General features: G+C 50.8%; 5 protein-coding genes across 5 annotated transcripts; all 5 read left to right on the top strand.

Moving 5' to 3' along the window:
• Positions 1-1,288: 1,288 nt before the first annotated feature.
• Positions 1,289-4,825, top strand: PKC1_2 (Serine/threonine kinase; the record flags this gene model as incomplete). The annotated part of the gene is made up of 2 exons (XM_064870199.1): positions 1,289-1,748; positions 1,800-4,825. 2 exons carry the CDS (start codon positions 1,289-1,291, stop codon positions 4,823-4,825), a joined length of 3,486 nt encoding a protein of 1,161 aa, XP_064735696.1.
• Positions 4,826-5,816: 991 nt separating this feature from the next.
• PMZ80_001758 (uncharacterized protein) lies at positions 5,817-8,420 on the top strand (the record flags this gene model as incomplete). Its single annotated transcript, XM_064870198.1, has 1 exon — positions 5,817-8,420. The coding sequence occupies one exon, from the start codon at positions 5,817-5,819 to the stop codon at positions 8,418-8,420; it is 2,604 nt and encodes an 867-aa protein (XP_064735695.1).
• A 1,627-nt stretch (positions 8,421-10,047) lies between these two features.
• On the top strand, positions 10,048-10,876 carry PMZ80_001757 (uncharacterized protein; the record flags this gene model as incomplete). The annotated part of the gene is made up of 2 exons (XM_064870197.1): positions 10,048-10,098; positions 10,145-10,876. 2 exons carry the CDS (start codon positions 10,048-10,050, stop codon positions 10,874-10,876), a joined length of 783 nt encoding a protein of 260 aa, XP_064735694.1.
• Positions 10,877-11,359: 483 nt separating this feature from the next.
• Positions 11,360-16,060, top strand: MET5 (Sulfite reductase [NADPH] subunit beta; the record flags this gene model as incomplete). The annotated part of the gene is made up of 2 exons (XM_064870196.1): positions 11,360-11,390; positions 11,442-16,060. 2 exons carry the CDS (start codon positions 11,360-11,362, stop codon positions 16,058-16,060), a joined length of 4,650 nt encoding a protein of 1,549 aa, XP_064735693.1.
• Positions 16,061-16,425: 365 nt separating this feature from the next.
• CLP1 (Cleavage polyadenylation factor subunit clp1) lies at positions 16,426-18,029 on the top strand (the record flags this gene model as incomplete). Its single annotated transcript, XM_064870195.1, has 2 exons — positions 16,426-16,575; positions 16,647-18,029. 2 exons carry the CDS (start codon positions 16,426-16,428, stop codon positions 18,027-18,029), a joined length of 1,533 nt encoding a protein of 510 aa, XP_064735692.1.
• Between the last annotated feature and the right edge of the window lie 137 nt (positions 18,030-18,166).

The following is an 18,166-nucleotide window of genomic DNA, read 5'->3' as shown; positions in this document are numbered from 1 at the left end:
GATAGGATAGGGTACCAGACATATCCGCGATACCGAATTGAAGCTAATCAACGTTCTCGGATCAATCTATAGATCGCTGCTGCGCAAAGTTCTCGAGGTTCTGTGGTTGATCGAGGCTCAATTTCGGGCTTTATCTGTAATATCTGAGGTATCTGCAATTCCATGCTTGATGGTATGAGTCGTTCTTGCTACATAAATGTGTTCTGGCTTTTTCGTGTGATATTGACCGTGAGGTCAAAGCTCCTCAGCGAAGCCTACCTAATACTCAGCAGGAGCACCCGGAAGGTGCCTGAATAAACACTTCGAGCAGGTGAGACTGTACTTGCTTTCATGTTAAGGTATCTACCTTCATCTCATTGAACGCGGAAGATAATGGTCAACACAAGTTATCACTTGACCTTTTAGACATACGAGTAGCAATGTAATAACAAGTCGCCGTTCAGTATATATCCGTCGTACAGCACAAGACTTTACTGGGCTGATGAGAGTGATCCGGTTGGAAGGAAAGTCTTCTCCTTCTTCTGCAAGCGATGTACTCTCAACACCTCGGACAGAAATATCCCGTCATCAATTTTAGCTTTTGGGCTATGACGACGACAGGATTCAATGATAAGGGCTTACAGTAGGAGGCAAGCATCGGTATCCACGTCCATACGGGATCCCGTTCAGCTGGCAAGGGCTCACAGTTTAGAGTACGTTGCGGTGGGCTTAGGAGGCAGGGAAGACCCCGCCTATTTTGTTGTTGTGCCCACTACTCAGTTCAGATCGATATTGTATCACCATCTGACTGCTTGTGCTGGCAAATATTATTTTCATCATTTGGTTTTGTGTTTACTGTTTCGGGAGGGGGTTCTTTCGCAGATATCCTTTAGCCGTCTACCATCGCTCGCATAATTTGTCAGATTCGCCGCACGAGCCTGCCTTTCCACCCACTGCACGTGAAACAGAATCTCAGCGAACTTCGCACGCGGCACATGAGCGTGCTGCTGCCCAAACATCCTGGACTACTCGCCAATACTCACACGACTGTTCCCAACGCGGACTCAGGCCTAGGCGCTCACCGTGGACGTGCAAGGTAGTCTGTCATCTTACCTCGCCTTTACCCGCACCACGGACGTTTATTCTTTGTCCCTCGATTCCGTCATCAGTACTCAGTTAGCCGAAAACACAGATGTTGGATGAGATAGCAGCCACCACCACAGGCAACTGAAGCCTCAGGAACTGCCGCCTTCCTCTACTTGCAGCTCATACTATCTTTCTGTAACCGGCCCTCCTCGTCGCAACCATTATGGCCGACACTGATGTCCAGATCGCCGAGGTGCGGCGCAAGATTGATCGAGAGAAAGCCTTGATCAATGGCGCAACACATATGCGACAATCAACAAACAATTCGGCTGTACAGGCTAGAGCAGACAGTAACATAAAGGACGGTCGGAGGAACATTGCATACTTGGAGGAACAGCTTAACAAACTGCAAATTCGCAAGGTCAACGATGGTGCCCCTCCACCTCCAGCACATGGCTACGGCATGTCGACCCAGAGGAAACCCTTACCGCACGCAGGAGATGGAGGACCGATACCCCCACCAAAGGAGCCAACAGGCTTTTATGAATCTGGGGACTATGGAGACCCTGGCCCAGGTGGTTATAGTCAAGGAGGGACAGGAATGATGCCACCTCGTGCTCCCTATGGCGATCCAAGACCTTATGCTCCCGTGCCAAAAGCAAGACCAAACTTCTCGAAACTTGGTGAGTTGCATTCCTGTCTGCTACACAGGGTGGGTGACTAACAATGTACAGATCTTATCAAATATGACACCCCTTACCTCGGTCCTAAGATTCAACTCATGCTTTCCCAGCTCGAATTCAAACTTAGTGTGGAGAAGCAATACAAGGCAGGAATAGAAAAAATGGTGCGCCTATACCAAGACGAGGGTGACCGAAAGAGCCGTGCGGATGCTGAGGGCCGCCGGATAGAAAGCAACCAAAAGGTGCAGTTGCTGAAACAGGCTTTGAAGAGGTACATGGATCTACATGTCGGCATAGACGACGCTGTGGAAGCAGACGACGACAGCATGAATGCTCCTAATATGAGAAAACCTCTTTCCGGCCATATGGAGATGCGCATCAACGCTATTAGGGACGTCGACCACGCAGCATCTTCTCGGTTCTCCCGTGGGCCTGAAACATTCATCATAATGAAGGTTGAGGATAATGTTCGAGCCAAGACGAGAGCAACGAGGAATGATAGATGGATGGACGAGGTTTTTGGTATCGATATCGACAAGGCCAACGAGATCGAGCTTACTGTATATGATAAGTCGGGCGACAGACCTACTCCAATCGCCTTCTTGTGGATTAGAATATCAGACATTGCCGAGGAAATGAGGAGAAAGAGAATAGAAGCCGAGCTACAGCAGGGAAACTGGGTCACGGCCGACAAGATGGGTCCTGGTGGTGACAGTTTCGCGCCACCCCCGACGCAAGGAACACCATACATGCCTCCTGGCGATGGAGCGGGAGCAGGTCCGGCCGCAGGAATGGCACACCATCCACAACAAGTCATGATCGACTCCTGGTTCTCGTTAGAACCGGCCGGCAGAATCCACCTATCCATGAATTTCCAGAAGCAGACTGGTCAACGACGACCATTCGATCTAGGTCTGAACCGACAAGGTGCCGTCCGTCAAAAGAAAGAAGAGGTACACGAGAAGCAAGGCCACAAGTTCGTCAAGCAACAGTTTTACAACGTCATGCGATGTGCGCTTTGCGGAGATCTACTCAAATACTCTGCTGGTATGCAGTGCGAAGATTGCAAATACACTTGCCACACGAAGTGCTATCCTAAAGTCGTCACGAAATGTATCAGCAAGGCGAACTATGAGACCGACCCTGACGAAGAGAAGATCAACCACCGCATCCCTCATCGCTTCGAGAACTTTTCCAACATCGGAGCCAATTGGTGCTGTCATTGTGGTTATCTACTGCCAATTGGCCGCAAGAATGCTAAGAAATGTAACGAATGTGGTCTGACGTGCCACGCTTCGTGCCAGCATCTTGTTCCTGACTTCTGTGGAATGTCGATGATAGTGGCGAATGAGATTCTCGAGACTATACAGCGAACCAAAAACCACAACAAATCATCTTCGGTGAGCTCGGGAATGTCAGGGAGAACTTTAAGACCAGGTAGGCCACCGGGGCCTCAATCCCCCACGCAGAGCTTCATATCAGATGGCACTACACCCGTCTCTCCTGGTAAGCAGTCTTATGAGGATCAGCAGCCGGCTTCAAAGCCATCAGATCTTGCCGTTACTGCCGCGCAAAACCTGTATCAACAGTCCATACAAGCACCAACTCAACAATCCTTACCGCAGCAACAGCAGCAAAGACCGCCTATGCAAAAGACAGCAACTTCAAATGCAGCTGTGGCGGCAGCAGCAGCTACCATGCGGCCTTCCTCTCAATCATCCCAAAGCTATGCCGGGTATAGTCCGCAACAAGGACAAGATCGATATGCGAATGCCAGACCACCTTTGACAGATGCTCAGCAAGCGCAGCAGGCTCCGCAACATGCAGCATACGACCCAAGTGCCTACGCAAACTACAACCGCGCTCAACAGCAGCAACAACAGCAGGCCATTATGCAACAAGCACGCCCTGCTCAAGTCCCACAAACACCTCAAGTTCAGCAGGCTTATCCTCCGGTCCAAGCACAACAACCTCCTCAAAAGCCAGCTTCACCGCAACAGCAGCAAGTTGCTAAGCAAGAAGCAACACCTGTTTCGAAAGGACCTCGAATTGGGCTTGATCATTTCAACTTCTTGGCAGTGCTCGGAAAGGGTAACTTTGGTAAGGTCATGTTGGCGGAGGCCAAAAGCTCGAAGAAGCTGTACGCTATCAAAGTGCTGAAGAAAGAGTTTATTATTGAGAATGACGAAGTCGAGTCAACCAAGTCAGAGAAGCGAGTCTTCCTCATCGCTAACAAAGAGCGACATCCATTCTTGCTGAGTCTTCATGCTTGCTTCCAGACGGAAACTCGGGTCTATTTCGTTATGGAATACATCTCAGGTGGAGATCTCATGTTGCACATTCAGAGGGGTCAATTCGGTCTCAAGCGCGCACAATTCTATGCTGCTGAAGTCTGTCTCGCGCTGAAGTACTTCCATGAAAACGGTGTCATCTACAGGGATTTGAAGCTCGACAATATCCTCTTGACCCTCGACGGTCACATCAAGATTGCGGATTATGGTCTTTGCAAGGAGAATATGTGGCATGGTAATACCACGTCCACGTTCTGCGGCACGCCAGAATTCATGGCGCCTGAAATCCTGCTGGATAAGAAATATGGTCGTGCTGTTGATTGGTGGGCATTTGGTGTTCTGATCTACCAGATGTTGCTCCAGCAATCGCCATTCCGAGGTGAGGACGAAGACGAAATCTACGATGCCATTCTTGCCGATGAACCCCTTTACCCGATTCACATGCCGCGCGATAGCGTATCAATCCTACAAAAATTGCTCACAAGAGAACCGGACCTTCGGCTGGGTAGCGGTAGGAGAGATGCTGAGGAAATCATGGAGCACCCATTCTTTAAGGGAATCGATTGGGATGACATCTACAATAAACGATTACCGACGCCTTACAAGCCTCAGATCAAGAACGAAAAGGATACCAGTAACTTCGATTCCGAATTTACCAGCGTCACTCCAGTTTTGACGCCTGTCCAGAGTGGTAAGTCCGCATCGCCTCTTTTGCTTGCAATTATGAACATCACCCTCTATTACTGGCGTTCTTCCGGTGCGTCGGGTTTGTGGAATATGTGCTAACTTATACTAGTCCTCTCAGCTGCCCATCAGGAAGAATTCCGAGGCTTTTCGTATTCGGCAGATTTCATCTAGGATAATGGAATCAAGACTCCTACTAAAGAAGCTTTCAGGACCACTAGGGCGGACGCCAGGTTGTCCAAGCGTGACTCATCGTGCTCAAGACAGTCATCTCAAGTCGGGGAATTCTCGAGTTCAAACGAAGAAGAAGAAGACTGTTTTGTGAAGAAGCTGGTTTCAGACAAGGAGATTGCTATTAGCGAAAAGCCTGGACCACGCGCCAGCTCAACAACTCAGCCATGCAACCGGACTGGGATCTCCCTGGTCGACACACCTTCAACAGCACATGAGGAAGATACTGAGCATGAATGTTAGAAGTCCTATGTCAAGTGCTGATATGGCGCCAACATTGACGACTACCTCGACGGCTCCGGAGAAACAAGTATGCGACAACTAAGAAGCACATCTCATGCGCATTTGCAACACAACATCGAACATTTGGCTACATCATCATGCGGTACCCTGGAGGCTAGAGAAAAAAAGCAGTCATTGCGACATGGTAACTGCGTATAGTGGCAGTTGACAGCCTATGAGCATATAAGATGAAACTTCAGTCGGCATAAATGGTTGTCTTGACATATCGATTGTGCTTAGAAGCACGCCCACTTAGCCACGAGGTCAAGGCTGGAAAGACGAGACCCGCTGGACGAGAAGTAATGATTGGATGATAGATTGTATAGATGTCGACGTACGAAAAGCTCATGAGGAAAGAGCGCTGCAAAATTGCAGACTCATCTCCCAGCCGCCTCCATGATCTTTGACCGTGTGATCTTTGATGCCTGGGGCATGAATCGCACCAACGCAACAGCCCCACTGACGCAACGCGTAGAAACGCGTCTCGACTGCGAGCCAATTTGCATCTGATACTTGCGCTCTACCATGGCATTAAAAGCACATCGACCCAAAATAAGCTAGCGATGCTATTACTGCGAACATGCCTCGCGAGATCGCTGACTCGGATGATGAAGTCGAATTTGCTCCGCCACCACCAAGAGGCAGTAAAGACATAGGTCAACAAGAAGCTGCACCACCAAGCACTGCGGAACGAGACGCTCAAGACCCTATGCTCAATCTGGACTTTGATACATTCTTAAGTCCGACACAGCGCATCTCTTCCTTCGATGGCAATCAAGACACCAGCAATGAGGTTGATGCCTCGAACGTCCTCGATTCTAGTACTGATCGATTTCTGAACGAGGTTGCCCCCGCACCTTCCTCTATCGCTCCTGCCGAGTCCCACATCGACGGTGGTAGTGGCGACATGAGCATGGGTGGCAAAATAACTAAGAAAGAGAAGACTAGCAAGAAGAGGTCGAGGACGCAACATGATGATGGAACTTCATCGAGGGACAATGGCAGTGCCAGGAAGCGGACCAAGACTTACACAGGTGCTGCCTCGAGTGGAATGTCCAGCGCTCAGATGGAGTTCCAGGCTCTGATCAACAGCAACGACAACCATAATACACCGCGACAAGATCACAGTGGAGCTAAGGACTATGCTGATACCATTGATCCTGCTGATATGGTCTCTATCGAAGAGCGCACTCAATATACCGAACCACTCGACTTGAGCCTGGGCTTGTCAGCATCCAACGACAACCTTGACAACGCACAAGCTGAGGCTAAGAACCTCAATCCGGTGCAGATGCAGCCATATACTCCTCACCAGCCCTATACTCCTCAAACAAGCTTCTTCGGCGCCAACCTTCAAGGTGGCACGACGAGTCGAAGTTCAATGGGGAACTACCAGTCCTTCACCATTGATCCGAGTGCACTGAATATGGACTACAACAAGATAAATCCTTTTGGCAGTCTCACTCAGGCTTCGTTCGATGGCGATGCTGACACTGAAGAGACCAGAGCTTTGGCTGGCATTTTTAGGCAGAGTGCGTCGGGCAGCAATGGCATGAGCAATGGTTCTGGAGCCGATGCGGAAATGCTTATGAACAATATGCAAGAGATGCAGACAAGTCCTGAAAAGGGTGCAAGTAGCGTCGACGCTCCAGAACAGCTTGTTGCCCAGGAGGAGCCACCGCAAGGATCACCTCCGTTCTCACCGATTACTAACCCCGATGACGAGAATCCCAGCCTGGAAACTGTACCTAGTCACGATTTGGACCAGACCGCAGCACTTGAGTCACAGCATGTTGAGAAAGTGGAAGAGCTTATCAAGCCACCTCCGAAGAAGAGGGGCCGTAAGCCCAAGCAGAAGAAGCAAGACGATAGTGTCGTTAACGAGGAAAACAACGTTGACGAGCTTCAGCTGGAAGAGCCGCATACTGCGCGTGCTACTCGAGCTGGCACCGTCGACTCGGTCTCCAATGTTTCTGAGATTTCACAAGCGACAACAAGCAGCAAGACGGGCAGAAAGCGGAAGGGTAAGAAAGCTGATATGGCGCCACCTGAAGTATTGTCTAAGAAACTACCTTCAAGTGACCTTGGACTTAACAACAAAGAGGTCATTGGTCTTTCCCCTGAACGATACGTGCCTAGGCCAAGCAAGAGGCGAGGTCGAGCCGAGCCAGAACCAACTCCTGAGGCTGCCACGGCGCAGCAGGATGAGGCAAGTCAGCCTACTGCTTCGCAGGAGGTTCCAGACAAAGCTACGCCAGCTAAGGGCAAGAAAGGCAAAAAGGCCAAGGTCAAGCGAGCAAAGACTTCAGCTGCTGCTCTGCTCGGCAAGAGTGCGGACTTCCTGGATGATGATGAGAAAGAGGAAGCTAAGGAGGTCATGTTTGTGGACGAGAGACCAGCGAAGGTCAAATTTCAACCTCTGCCTGAGCTCAGTCCTGATCGCAAGTTGATGAAAGAGCAACTTGCAGAAACGCCTGTCGAGGCAGACGAGGAGGATGAAGAAGTCCTCAAGAGTGGCAAACGGAACGCTAAAATTACCATTGATGTGCCAGTTCTTGCTAAATCTGACGACCACGAGGAGCTGCCACCGCCGGTACCTGAGCCTAAGAAGCGAGGGAGGAAGCGGAAGAAAGTAGTTGAGGAGCCAGCTGAAGAGCCAATCGAAGCGCCTGTCGCAGTGGAGGACGAACAGGACGAGGAGCGGCCAGCTCTTGCTGAGAAGGATGGCAACGCTCCGAACAAGAAGGCAAAAGGCGCTCACTCTTCTCAGAACACCAAAGCTATCGACGATGAGGAGGAAGCTACAGATAAGGAGAACAACACTGGGAAGACTCCTGACGTTGTTCCTGAGGTGTCAACGCCTACTAAGTCTGTCTCCACACCTGTCTCGAAACCAGCACATTCACCACTCAAGCCCCCATCCTCAACAACACCTCTCTTCAATGCCCGGACCCGCATTGGCCTCTCGAAGCGCCACTCTATTCCATCTCTTCTGCGCAAGGTCGATCGAAACAAACAGGCGCCTAAAGCTATTGAGAAGAAGGAGAAGATGAATAAGGCAAGACGGGAGGAAATTGAACAGGAACGGATTGCGAGGGAGGAAGCGGAGGCGGAGGGTAGGGAGTATGTGCCGCCTGATTTGATGAGGGGCAAGGATGGGTTACTTGTGGAGTGGGATTTCTGATACAGCTTTTACGGAAGGCATGGACAAGAGAGTGGTGTATCGGCTATAATGGAATGGCCGATTATGGTAATGAAAGAGCGGTCATGGTTCGTTAGTCCGCGGCGATGGGAGTCACATTTCAATGTCAGAGGTCAATCGAGGTGATCAAGGGCAAAGGGTGTACAAAATAGTCACGGTGGTCTTTTGTTGTGGATATAATACCCAAGTATGATTTATGAATAGTTCAAATGTGTATGAAATCATAACGCCGGCCTTCAGCTTACCACTTCACATTCTCTACTGTAGTCATTGAGCTCATGGTTGTATCTCGGCTACATGATTGCAAACGCTACCAAGATTCCCTCTCTGAACGTCGAACAAGCACCGTGGTATCATAATTGCAAATCACTTTATGACTACTCCTTTGACCAAGCCTAAGGTATTTCCATGCTCGTGCGGAAGCTCGCCTAACCTTTCTTCATGCCAAATGGGTCACCTAGGTCAAATGGGTCGCGAAATCACGAAAAGATATCTTCGAAATCTACGTCGCACGCAATAATTTTGCTTTAGAATTATATTGTCCTCGGTATACTAACGTAGAGAATTACTAGACAAATCGACTCATGTATCCAGTACATAATTAATTATTATTGTCGTGGAGCACGCCCGCCTTTTTAGAAGTGGTCAAAATCAGCGTCTGAAGCTGGTAAAAAGTTCATCTTTTAATGAAAGTTAGCCGAGTGACCCATTTGACCTGCGTGACCCGTTTGCCCTAAAAAAGGTTAAAGCATTTGTCACGTGACTCACCCGTTTACTTCTATTTCGTAGATGTTCTATCACCTACCATTACTTCACAGCTATGCAAAGATAAGGCGTCATGGACATCCACGACCACTAGCATGTTCCCCGCGCTACAAGCCGTGCGCCTACTCGTGCTTGATGCTTCACGATCCGCACATAGACATGCAAGTACGTCGGTATGCTGACATTGTCTGTCTCGTTGAGTTTTGCAGCACTGCCAAGCTGCGATGCCTAGTGGTTCGCGGTGTGATGTGCAGAAACTCTGAGTGACATCGCATTTGTGTAGTCAGATGTGCCAACACAGTCGTCTCAGGATCAATTGATCTTGCCACCGGGAGCACAGTTCTAGGCAGCCAGATGGGTAGCGTGGACTGCTAAGGGTGACAGTGTTGATTCACAAGCTTGATGCCTTACGACAAGAGATGTGTGCCTAGCTGGTTCCCTTCTACCGTTGATAGTCTGCAGAGGAGCCAGTATACCCTCCAAAGCTCGATAGGAAGATCGACCGTACCACGCACCTGATCAACCTGGTGTCGATCTGTATCGTTCTCAAGCACCACTAGCAACTGACTCAGAATCAGACTACGGCCACTATCTAGTCAGCGACCACCAAATTTCCTCTGCAAGATGGGAGATGCTACCGATAGCTCCTGCGAGGTCACTTCACCATATGAAAGGTATTCAAATGTCCCATGATGACAAGAATTGACCTTAATCTTGGCCCGGGAGCAGGTCAGTGTCGTTTTCGCTTACTGACGGTTCCAGCCTTCTCTACGAAGGGCTTTTTACAGACTTCACAATCATAGCTGGGGCAGATAAGGTCGAGTTGCGTGTACACAAAAGCATTATGTTTGGCGAGTCAGGTTACTTCAAGAGGCTTCTCACTGGCGATAACAGAGTAGGCGTGCCACTACGATGAGAAGAACCTGCTGACCGTGCTAAAGGAAATTCGAGAAGCAAAGGTTGACTTTGAGGATATACCGGCATGTTTAATAGGCCGAGCCATCCTCTTCTGCTACACCGACACTTACCCCACGACCGTCGAGTTCTCGAAGCTTGCTACTGGAGTGACTGATGCATTCGGCGAGGCGGCCTCGAATAACTTCATTTCTGCAGAACTCGCCGTGAGGCTATACGAGCTAGGGGATCGGCTCGATATCGAACCCTTGAAGCATGAAGCCAGAGTTGAATTCCTCAAAGCCTGGTGCAACGAGGACATGAATCAGCACAGTGGTCTCACGGCCGAAGAAGCAGATTTGTCCGGTAGCGAATGCAAAGCCTCGACAGTGTTCAAAAATCTGGTGGAGCTGATTCATGCAACAACGCCATCCCACGATCGAGGACTTCGAGACATTGTGCTCAGAACAATGAAATGGCATATTATGCTTGGACGAAATCTAGAAGAACCCGGCATGTTCATTCAACAATTGCTCGAGGAGAACCATGATGTTGCGCTCGACATCGCCAAATACACGATCACAAGAAGTATCTATCAATGTAGCGCCTGCCAGGAAAAGAATAGATATGTCAAGATCGCATGCTCTTGTGCAAAGAGGCAGGTCTGGTGCAAGGAAGCGGCATGCATTGCAGCTCGACAGGCAGCTTCATTCTGTGTCTACTGCTGTCAAACCGGTACCTTCTCTCCATATGGAATAGACAAGGAGGTCCCGTTCTAAGCACGACATGCTCATCGTCTTGGCGTGATGTCTTCATGATACTGGATTCACCATGCGCACCGGTGACCATTGTGAGCAGCGTACTGATGTTGAGGCGAAAGCAATACGGAGCCACTGAAGTGAAGTAATCATCAGATAATTTGCGATGGATGACCACACGCACTTGAGCAACGGGCCAGCCTCCGACTGCCGAATCTGGTGGCGCTAAAAACGATTGCGCGATCAGGGCTGGCCAATCAACGATGAGCCGGAAGGAATGACGAGAAGGACAAAATCTCAAGGACGATTTGAATCGAGTTCCAGCCATGGAGACTGGAGAAAGATTTCGTGATGCGCTAGAAGCAGAGCGGAGGCAGTGTAATCAATATGATATTCGCGACCTCAAGTAACTTCTCTTCGTAGTTGTTCCTCTCGCTTGTACATCTGTGTGAGGCGACTGTTCCTGTGGTCGGCCATTATTTTATTGCCCACCGACCTGACAAGATGGGCTCAATCACCAGCCCTCAAGAAGCTGGTATGTTTGACTAACCGAGCTACGAGGGACAGCTGCTAACGCTGAATGTAGTGGCAAGAGTTGCCTACCTTGCTAGTGATGTCGTCCTCTCTGTACAACAGTCCTTGACCACCGAATCTGAGTTCTCGCATTTCCTTTCCCAGTACTCGAGCAAGCAGATCAAGAACTTGACCTCGAGAACATCACCGGAAATCCTACGGCTGCGACAAAATGCCGACCCTCTTCTCTCAGCGTACAAGCCTCTGCAGGAAGGCAAGCTTGTGTCTGCAACAACCACATCCGCCGTCCTGCTGAACTCGATACCTCATCTGTACAAACTCGCCCAGCAACCAGTCGTCCTCCACGCCGTTCTCGCCACACCCCAAGCAGATTTCTCAGACATTAGCTCGATACGGCAGTGCGGCTTTACATTCTTACAGTCAGAGACACTCCAAGATGCGCAGGACATGGCAATCACTGCCCATGCCCTCGCAGCAAGAAGTGGCAAGGGTGTTATACATTTCTTCGATCCTTCGAACTCGCTGAATGATACCCCGATCGGCACAGAGAACAGAGACCTGCTGCAGACGCTGTTCTCGAAGTTTGTACCAGGGAGAGGACAAGCTGAGGATGATCTACTCTACGTCGATAGCGGAAGAGTTGCCACTACACTTGACCTCCCAGTCTCTGGCGTCAGCCCTACAACATCAAGCACAGCTGCTGTGGCGCAACCACGACCTGTAAGAGATGCATCACCGACTACAGGTACTACAGAGACCACAGCATCTAGTGCTTCTTCGCGCCGAGACAGCAGCACAAGCAGTGGCCTGGTATCTTCAGCAGCTACTAGTGTTGACGCACCAGTCGCTCGCCCTATCAGCTCTTCAGACATCTTCTCCTATACCTCAGAAATTTGGGCAGTCATCAAGCAAACTACTGGTCGAGACTACTCCGCTATTGAGTACTCCGGCCCGCCAGATGCCGAAGCTGCTATTTACATCTTCGGCTCAACTGGCGTATTCGTGGACATCCTTGATAGTGATGACTGCCCAGCCGATCTATCCAACGTTGGCATAATCACCGCACGACTGTATCGTCCATGGCTCGGCAGCTCAGTCTTGCTAGACACGATTCCTAAGAGCATCAAAAAGATTGCTGTCCTAGAGCAGCTGCGGCGCAAGACTACCAAATGGGGTCCAGCTTTCATGGATCTGCTCTCGAGCATCAATGCGGGTGCTAATGGGCGGAACGATATTGCTATCGTCCAATACCGGCTCGGACAGATCGATGCATCGACTGCTGCTCAAGCGCTACGAGGCATCTTCCAGAACCTTACACCTGCCAGCTCTCCTAGGTCACACCAGAAGCGACGTGGCCACCAACGAGCTGCATCCATCCCGATACAGAACCTCAGCATTGGCCATGAGATCGCTCCCAAGGTACTCGACTTTGGTTCCGACCAGCCACAAGCCGAGACTGCTTACTTGAAAATACTCAACCAGGTTTTTGGACAAAGATTGTATGTCGCAAATCAGGCGAAAGCAGCACACGCTGGCATTTCTGCCTCGATTGCAGCCACTCCGGAGTACGGCTTTGGCTCGCTGCTTGCCCGCATTGAGCACCGTGAGCGATTCGTTCATGAAGTCGAGGAAGCGGCTACCAGCAAGGCATTCATCACCGAGTCACCAAAGCAATGGCTTGCGAGATGGGCTATGAGTGCGCAGGACACAGCTAAGTCAACCGAATATGCTACGGAAGTTATCCCGAGATTGTCGAACGATGGCTCCCAGATCGCGAACTCGCTACTTGACAACAAGGCTTTGTTCTTCAAGGAGTCGCAGTGGCTGATTGGCTCTGATGCCTGGGCTTACGATCTAGGCAACTCTGGTGTGCACCATGTACTCGAGTCTGGTGCCAATGTCAACATGCTCATCATCGACTCGCAACCATATTCCGAGCGAGCTGCTGCTGATGCGGCACGACGCAAGAAGGATATTGGTCTCTATGCTATGAACTATGGCAATGCTTACGTCGCATCGACTGCTGTCTACAGCTCATACACACAGGTCTTGCAGGCTATGCTCGAGGCTGACACGTTCAATGGCCCATCGGTCGTTCTTGCTTACCTGCCATACAACAAGGAGAGCGACTCGGCATTGACTGTCCTTCAAGAGACTAAGAAGGCTGTCGATCTTGGATACTGGCCTCTTTACAGATTCGATCCTTCGAACGAGCAGAAGGGCGAGCCAACCTTCAACCTTGACTCTGAACGCATCAAGCAGGAGTTGGAGCAATTCCTGCGAAGAGACAACCAGTTGACACAGGTCATGAACAGACACCCACAGTTTGCTGCCAATCTTTCGGAATCCTATGGCTCTGAAGTAAGAAAGCTACAAAAGAGACGCGCCAAGGACGCCTATGAGCAGATGCTCGAGAGTCTGCAGGGTGCACCACTTACGATTCTGTTTGCGTCTGACAACGGCAACGCTGAAGGTCTGTCGAAGCGTCTCGGTACCCGCGGCAAGGCCAGAGGTCTCAAGCCGATGGTCATGGCTATGGACGAATACCCGGTCGAAGATCTAGCATCGGAGGAGAACGTCGTCCTGATGACCTCTACGGCTGGTCAAGGTGAGTTCCCACAGAATGGTCGTGCTTTCTGGGAGGCTATCAAGGATGCCACGGATATGGATCTCAGCAATGTGCACATTACCACTTTTGCCTTGGGTGACTCGCACTACTGGCCACGAAAGGAGGACAAGATATATTACAACAAGCCTGGTAAAGATCTGGATGCTCGAGTCCAGGCCTTGAATGCTAAGGTCCTCACACCGCTCGGACAGGGTGACGATCAGGACCCTGATGGATTTCAAACCGGTTACCAGGAGTGGGAGCCACGTTTGTGGCAGGCACTTGGTGTTGCGAATGTCGAGGGTCTGCCTGAGGAGCCACCGCCAATTACCAACGAAGACATCAAGATCGAGTCCAACTACCTACGAGGTACGATCGCGGAAGGTCTTCAAGATACATCAACCGGAGCGATCTCTGCAGCTGATCAGCAGCTTACGAAGTTCCACGGCACATACATGCAAGATGACAGAGACCTGAGAGATGAGCGAAAGGCGCAAGGTCTTGAGCCCGCTTACTCTTTCATGATTCGGTGCAGACTGCCTGGTGGTGTTGCAACACCTAAGCAATGGCAGCAGATGGACGCGATCGCAGGTGAATTGGGCAACCAAACCATGAAGCTCACGACACGACAAACTTTCCAATTCCACGGAGTCATCAAGTCGAAGCTGCGACCAGCTATGCAAGCCATCAACAGGTCCCTTATGACCACGATCGCAGCTTGTGGTGATGTCAACCGAAACGTTATGTGCTCCAGCTTGCCCACCATGTCTTCGTACCACCACGATGTTCACGCTGTATCACAGAAAATCTCGGATCACCTCTTACCATCTACGACAGCCTACCACGAGATTTGGCTCAAGGATGACAAGACTGGTGAGAAGACTCAGGTCGGCGGCGACGCAGTCCAGGACTTCGAGCCGCTGTACGGACCTACATATCTGCCACGAAAGTTCAAGATCACAATTGCCATCCCACCGCACAATGACACAGACGTCTACGCTCACGATGTTGGTCTTATTGCCATCAAGTCGAAAGAGACAGGTCGTCTCGTAGGCTTCAATATCCTCGCAGGTGGTGGCATGGGTGTTACACACAACAACAAGAAGACATACCCACGAACAGGCTATATGATGGGCTACGTCCCAGCCGACAAGGCCCACCTCGTCTGCGAGAAGATCATGTTCGTCCAGCGTGACAACGGCGACAGAAAGAACAGAAAGCACGCTAGGCTGAAGTACACCATGGACGACATGGGCAACGAGGTCTTCAAGGCCAAGGTCCAGGCACTCCTCGACCCACTCGACATCAAGTTCGAGGAGCCCAAGCCATTCCACTTCAAGTCAAACATCGACACTTTCGGCTGGCAGAAGGACGAGAATGGACTCAATCACTTCACCTTCTTCATTGAGAACGGTCGTGTCGAGGATACAGCTGAGTTCCCGATGAGAAGTGGACTGAGGGAGATCGCGAAGGAAAATAAGGGCGAATTCAGACTTACTGGGAACCAGCATTTGATTCTGTCGAATGTGGCGGATGAGGATCTGCCCAAGATCAAGGAGTTGATGAAGCAGTATAAGCTGGACAATACTCAGTTCTCGGGAATGAGGTTGAGTTCGAGCGCTTGTGTTGCGTTCCCTACTTGTGGGTTGGCGATGGCTGAGTCGGAGAGGTATCTGCCTGAGCTTATCACTAAGCTTGAGAACTGTCTTGAGGAGAATGGGTTGGCGCAGGATAGTATTGTTATGAGGATGACTGGGTGCCCCAATGGTTGTGCGCGGCCGTGGCTTGCTGAGGTTGCGTTTGTTGGGAAGGCCTATGGTGCGTATAATATGTACCTTGGTGGTGGGTATCATGGACAGAGGCTGAATAAGCTCTACCGTTCGTCGATTATGGAGGAGGAGATCCTTGAGATTATGAAGGATCTGCTGAGCAGGTGGGCAAAGGAGAGGAAGGAGGGCGAGCACTTTGGTGATTGGACTATTAGGTCTGGTCTTATCAATGAGACGACGGAAGGAAAGTACTTCCATGACAATGTGGCTGAGGAGGAGAGTGACGAGGAGTAAGAGTAAGCGATATGTGTACGATGGGCGGACGGGTGCATATGCGAACAGTGCGTTTTAGCGTCATGGGTCGGCGTTGTTTGTTTGCAGTCAGTGTGGAAAAGTGCATTGGGTAGTGGGATACTTCTGACCAGGTTTTGAATACCTTAGGATGTCAATGAATATGTATGCGATCTTACCATCAATCATCCTAATTCTACTGTCCTTTCCCTTTGCCCTACCAATTGTACACGTGACATTCAAGCATGCCCGGCACCCTCTTGAGCCCACCCCGGACAACTCCGCGCGCAGACCATCGCAGTCGGCGCAGTAAATCGCCGAGCGCTATCACGAAAACATTCTCGAAAAACCACCATGTTCCGTCCATGATGTCGATCCCTGGTATACCTGGACTGGGACAAGATGAGCCAGAACTGGACAACGCTCAACCGCAGGTCGGCCAGACGAAGACAGTTGACTTGAGGAAGGAGCAGGAATGGCGCTTCGAAGGGGCGGTTGGGAGGGGGGTGGAGGTTAAGGTGCGCATAAGCAACCACTTCTACTCTGCGTGGATGGTTGATGAATTGGCTGATTGACTAATGGGGTACAGGTCACCACCGGAACGGCAGAGTTATTCGGCACCGAACTCGTCACGAATAAGTCGTATACGTTTATTGGGACTAAAGCCGCGATCTACACGTGGACGGGCTGTACCCTTGAGATCAGCCATGATGCTGGCGCATTGGCGTCTGAGTATGTAGCGGAGGAACACACTATGAACGAGAGCGTGAACGTGCATCTTGCGCTTGAGGGGTGCAGGGATCGCAGTACAACTGCTACTGGGACTGGCGTCGGGCCAAGGGTATTGATACTGGGACCTGACAACGTGGGGAAATCTACGCTCGCGAAGACACTGACGGGGTATGCGGTGAGGGCGGGACGAGCTCCGGTTGTGGTGAATCTTGATCCGGGGGAGGGGGTGCTCAGTTTACCCGGGACGGTGAGCGCGGCTGTGTTCAAGACGATACTTGAGGCGGAACGGGATGAGGGGGGTGGATGGGGTGCTAGTCCTATGAGTGGGCCGAATGGGGAGGTCCCTGTTAAGGTGCCGTTGGTGTACTACTTCGGTGGTACGGATCCTAGCGAAAAGAAGGGGACACTATACAAAGCGCTGGTGGGGAGGTTGGCGTTGAGTGTGCAGGGGCGGATGAAAGGACAAGAAGAGGTTGAGAGGAGTGGTGTTTTGGTTGATACGCCGGGGTCGCTGCTGAGTGCGAAGCAGGCAAGTATGGGGTATGAGCTTGTGGGACATATCGCGAGTGAGTTTGCGATTGATAAGATTGTGTGTCTTGGGAGTGAACGGGTGTATAATGATATGTTGAGGAAGTTTGATAGGCAGCCTGTTAGTGGGGGCGTGGCTGGGGAGACGATCAGTGTGGTTAAGTTGGCGAAGAGTGGTGGTGTGGTGGATCGGGATCAGACGTATATGCGGGCTGTTTGGGAGGCGCAGATTAAGAGTTATTTCTATGGGAATCCGAGGGTGGGTGCGAATATCAGTTTGCAGCCGAGACAGCAGCAGGTTGATTTTGATGCGCTGCCTACGATTTGGAGGAGGATTAGCGCGGGCTCGAATTCTTACAACAGCAGCGGCAATGCGACGGAAGAAGAGGAGTTCATGCCTGGTGATGCAGATTATGAGCCCTCGGCTACGGTGTCGGAGGTGCCATTGCCTGAGAATCAGCTGTTCGAGAAACTCACCAGTCCGACTCCAGCACTACGGAACTGTGTGTTAGCGGTGATGAACTGTGTGCCTGAGCCGGATGAGCCGCAGGAGACATTGAGAGACAGCTCGTGTATGGGGTTCCTGTATGTCACTGAGGTTGATGAGGGGAGAGGGAAGATCAGTTTGTTGAGTCCTGTTGCGGGTAGGGTACCGACTAGGGCGTTGGTTTGGGGAGAGGGGATGGAGGCTGTTCTGAATGTTGTTGGCTAGCGATGCCAAGATAGCATCTGTGGGTGGCATGTCAGGGGCGACGATATCACAGAGCCTTGATTCCATCTGCTTTATGTCTCAGTCTTCCGGTTCTTATACATTTTATGGGATTTTGCCCTTAACGACCGTACCGGGTG

The sequence above is a fragment of the Knufia obscura genome (genome assembly GCF_036327395.1).
Source record: "Knufia obscura strain CCFEE 5817 isolate CBS 148926 chromosome Unknown scaffold_1, whole genome shotgun sequence".
Classification (NCBI taxonomy): Eukaryota; Fungi; Ascomycota; class Eurotiomycetes; order Chaetothyriales; family Trichomeriaceae; genus Knufia; species Knufia obscura.
Note: the sequence above shows the minus strand (reverse complement) of the source record. Positions and strands in the feature narration are given on the sequence as shown.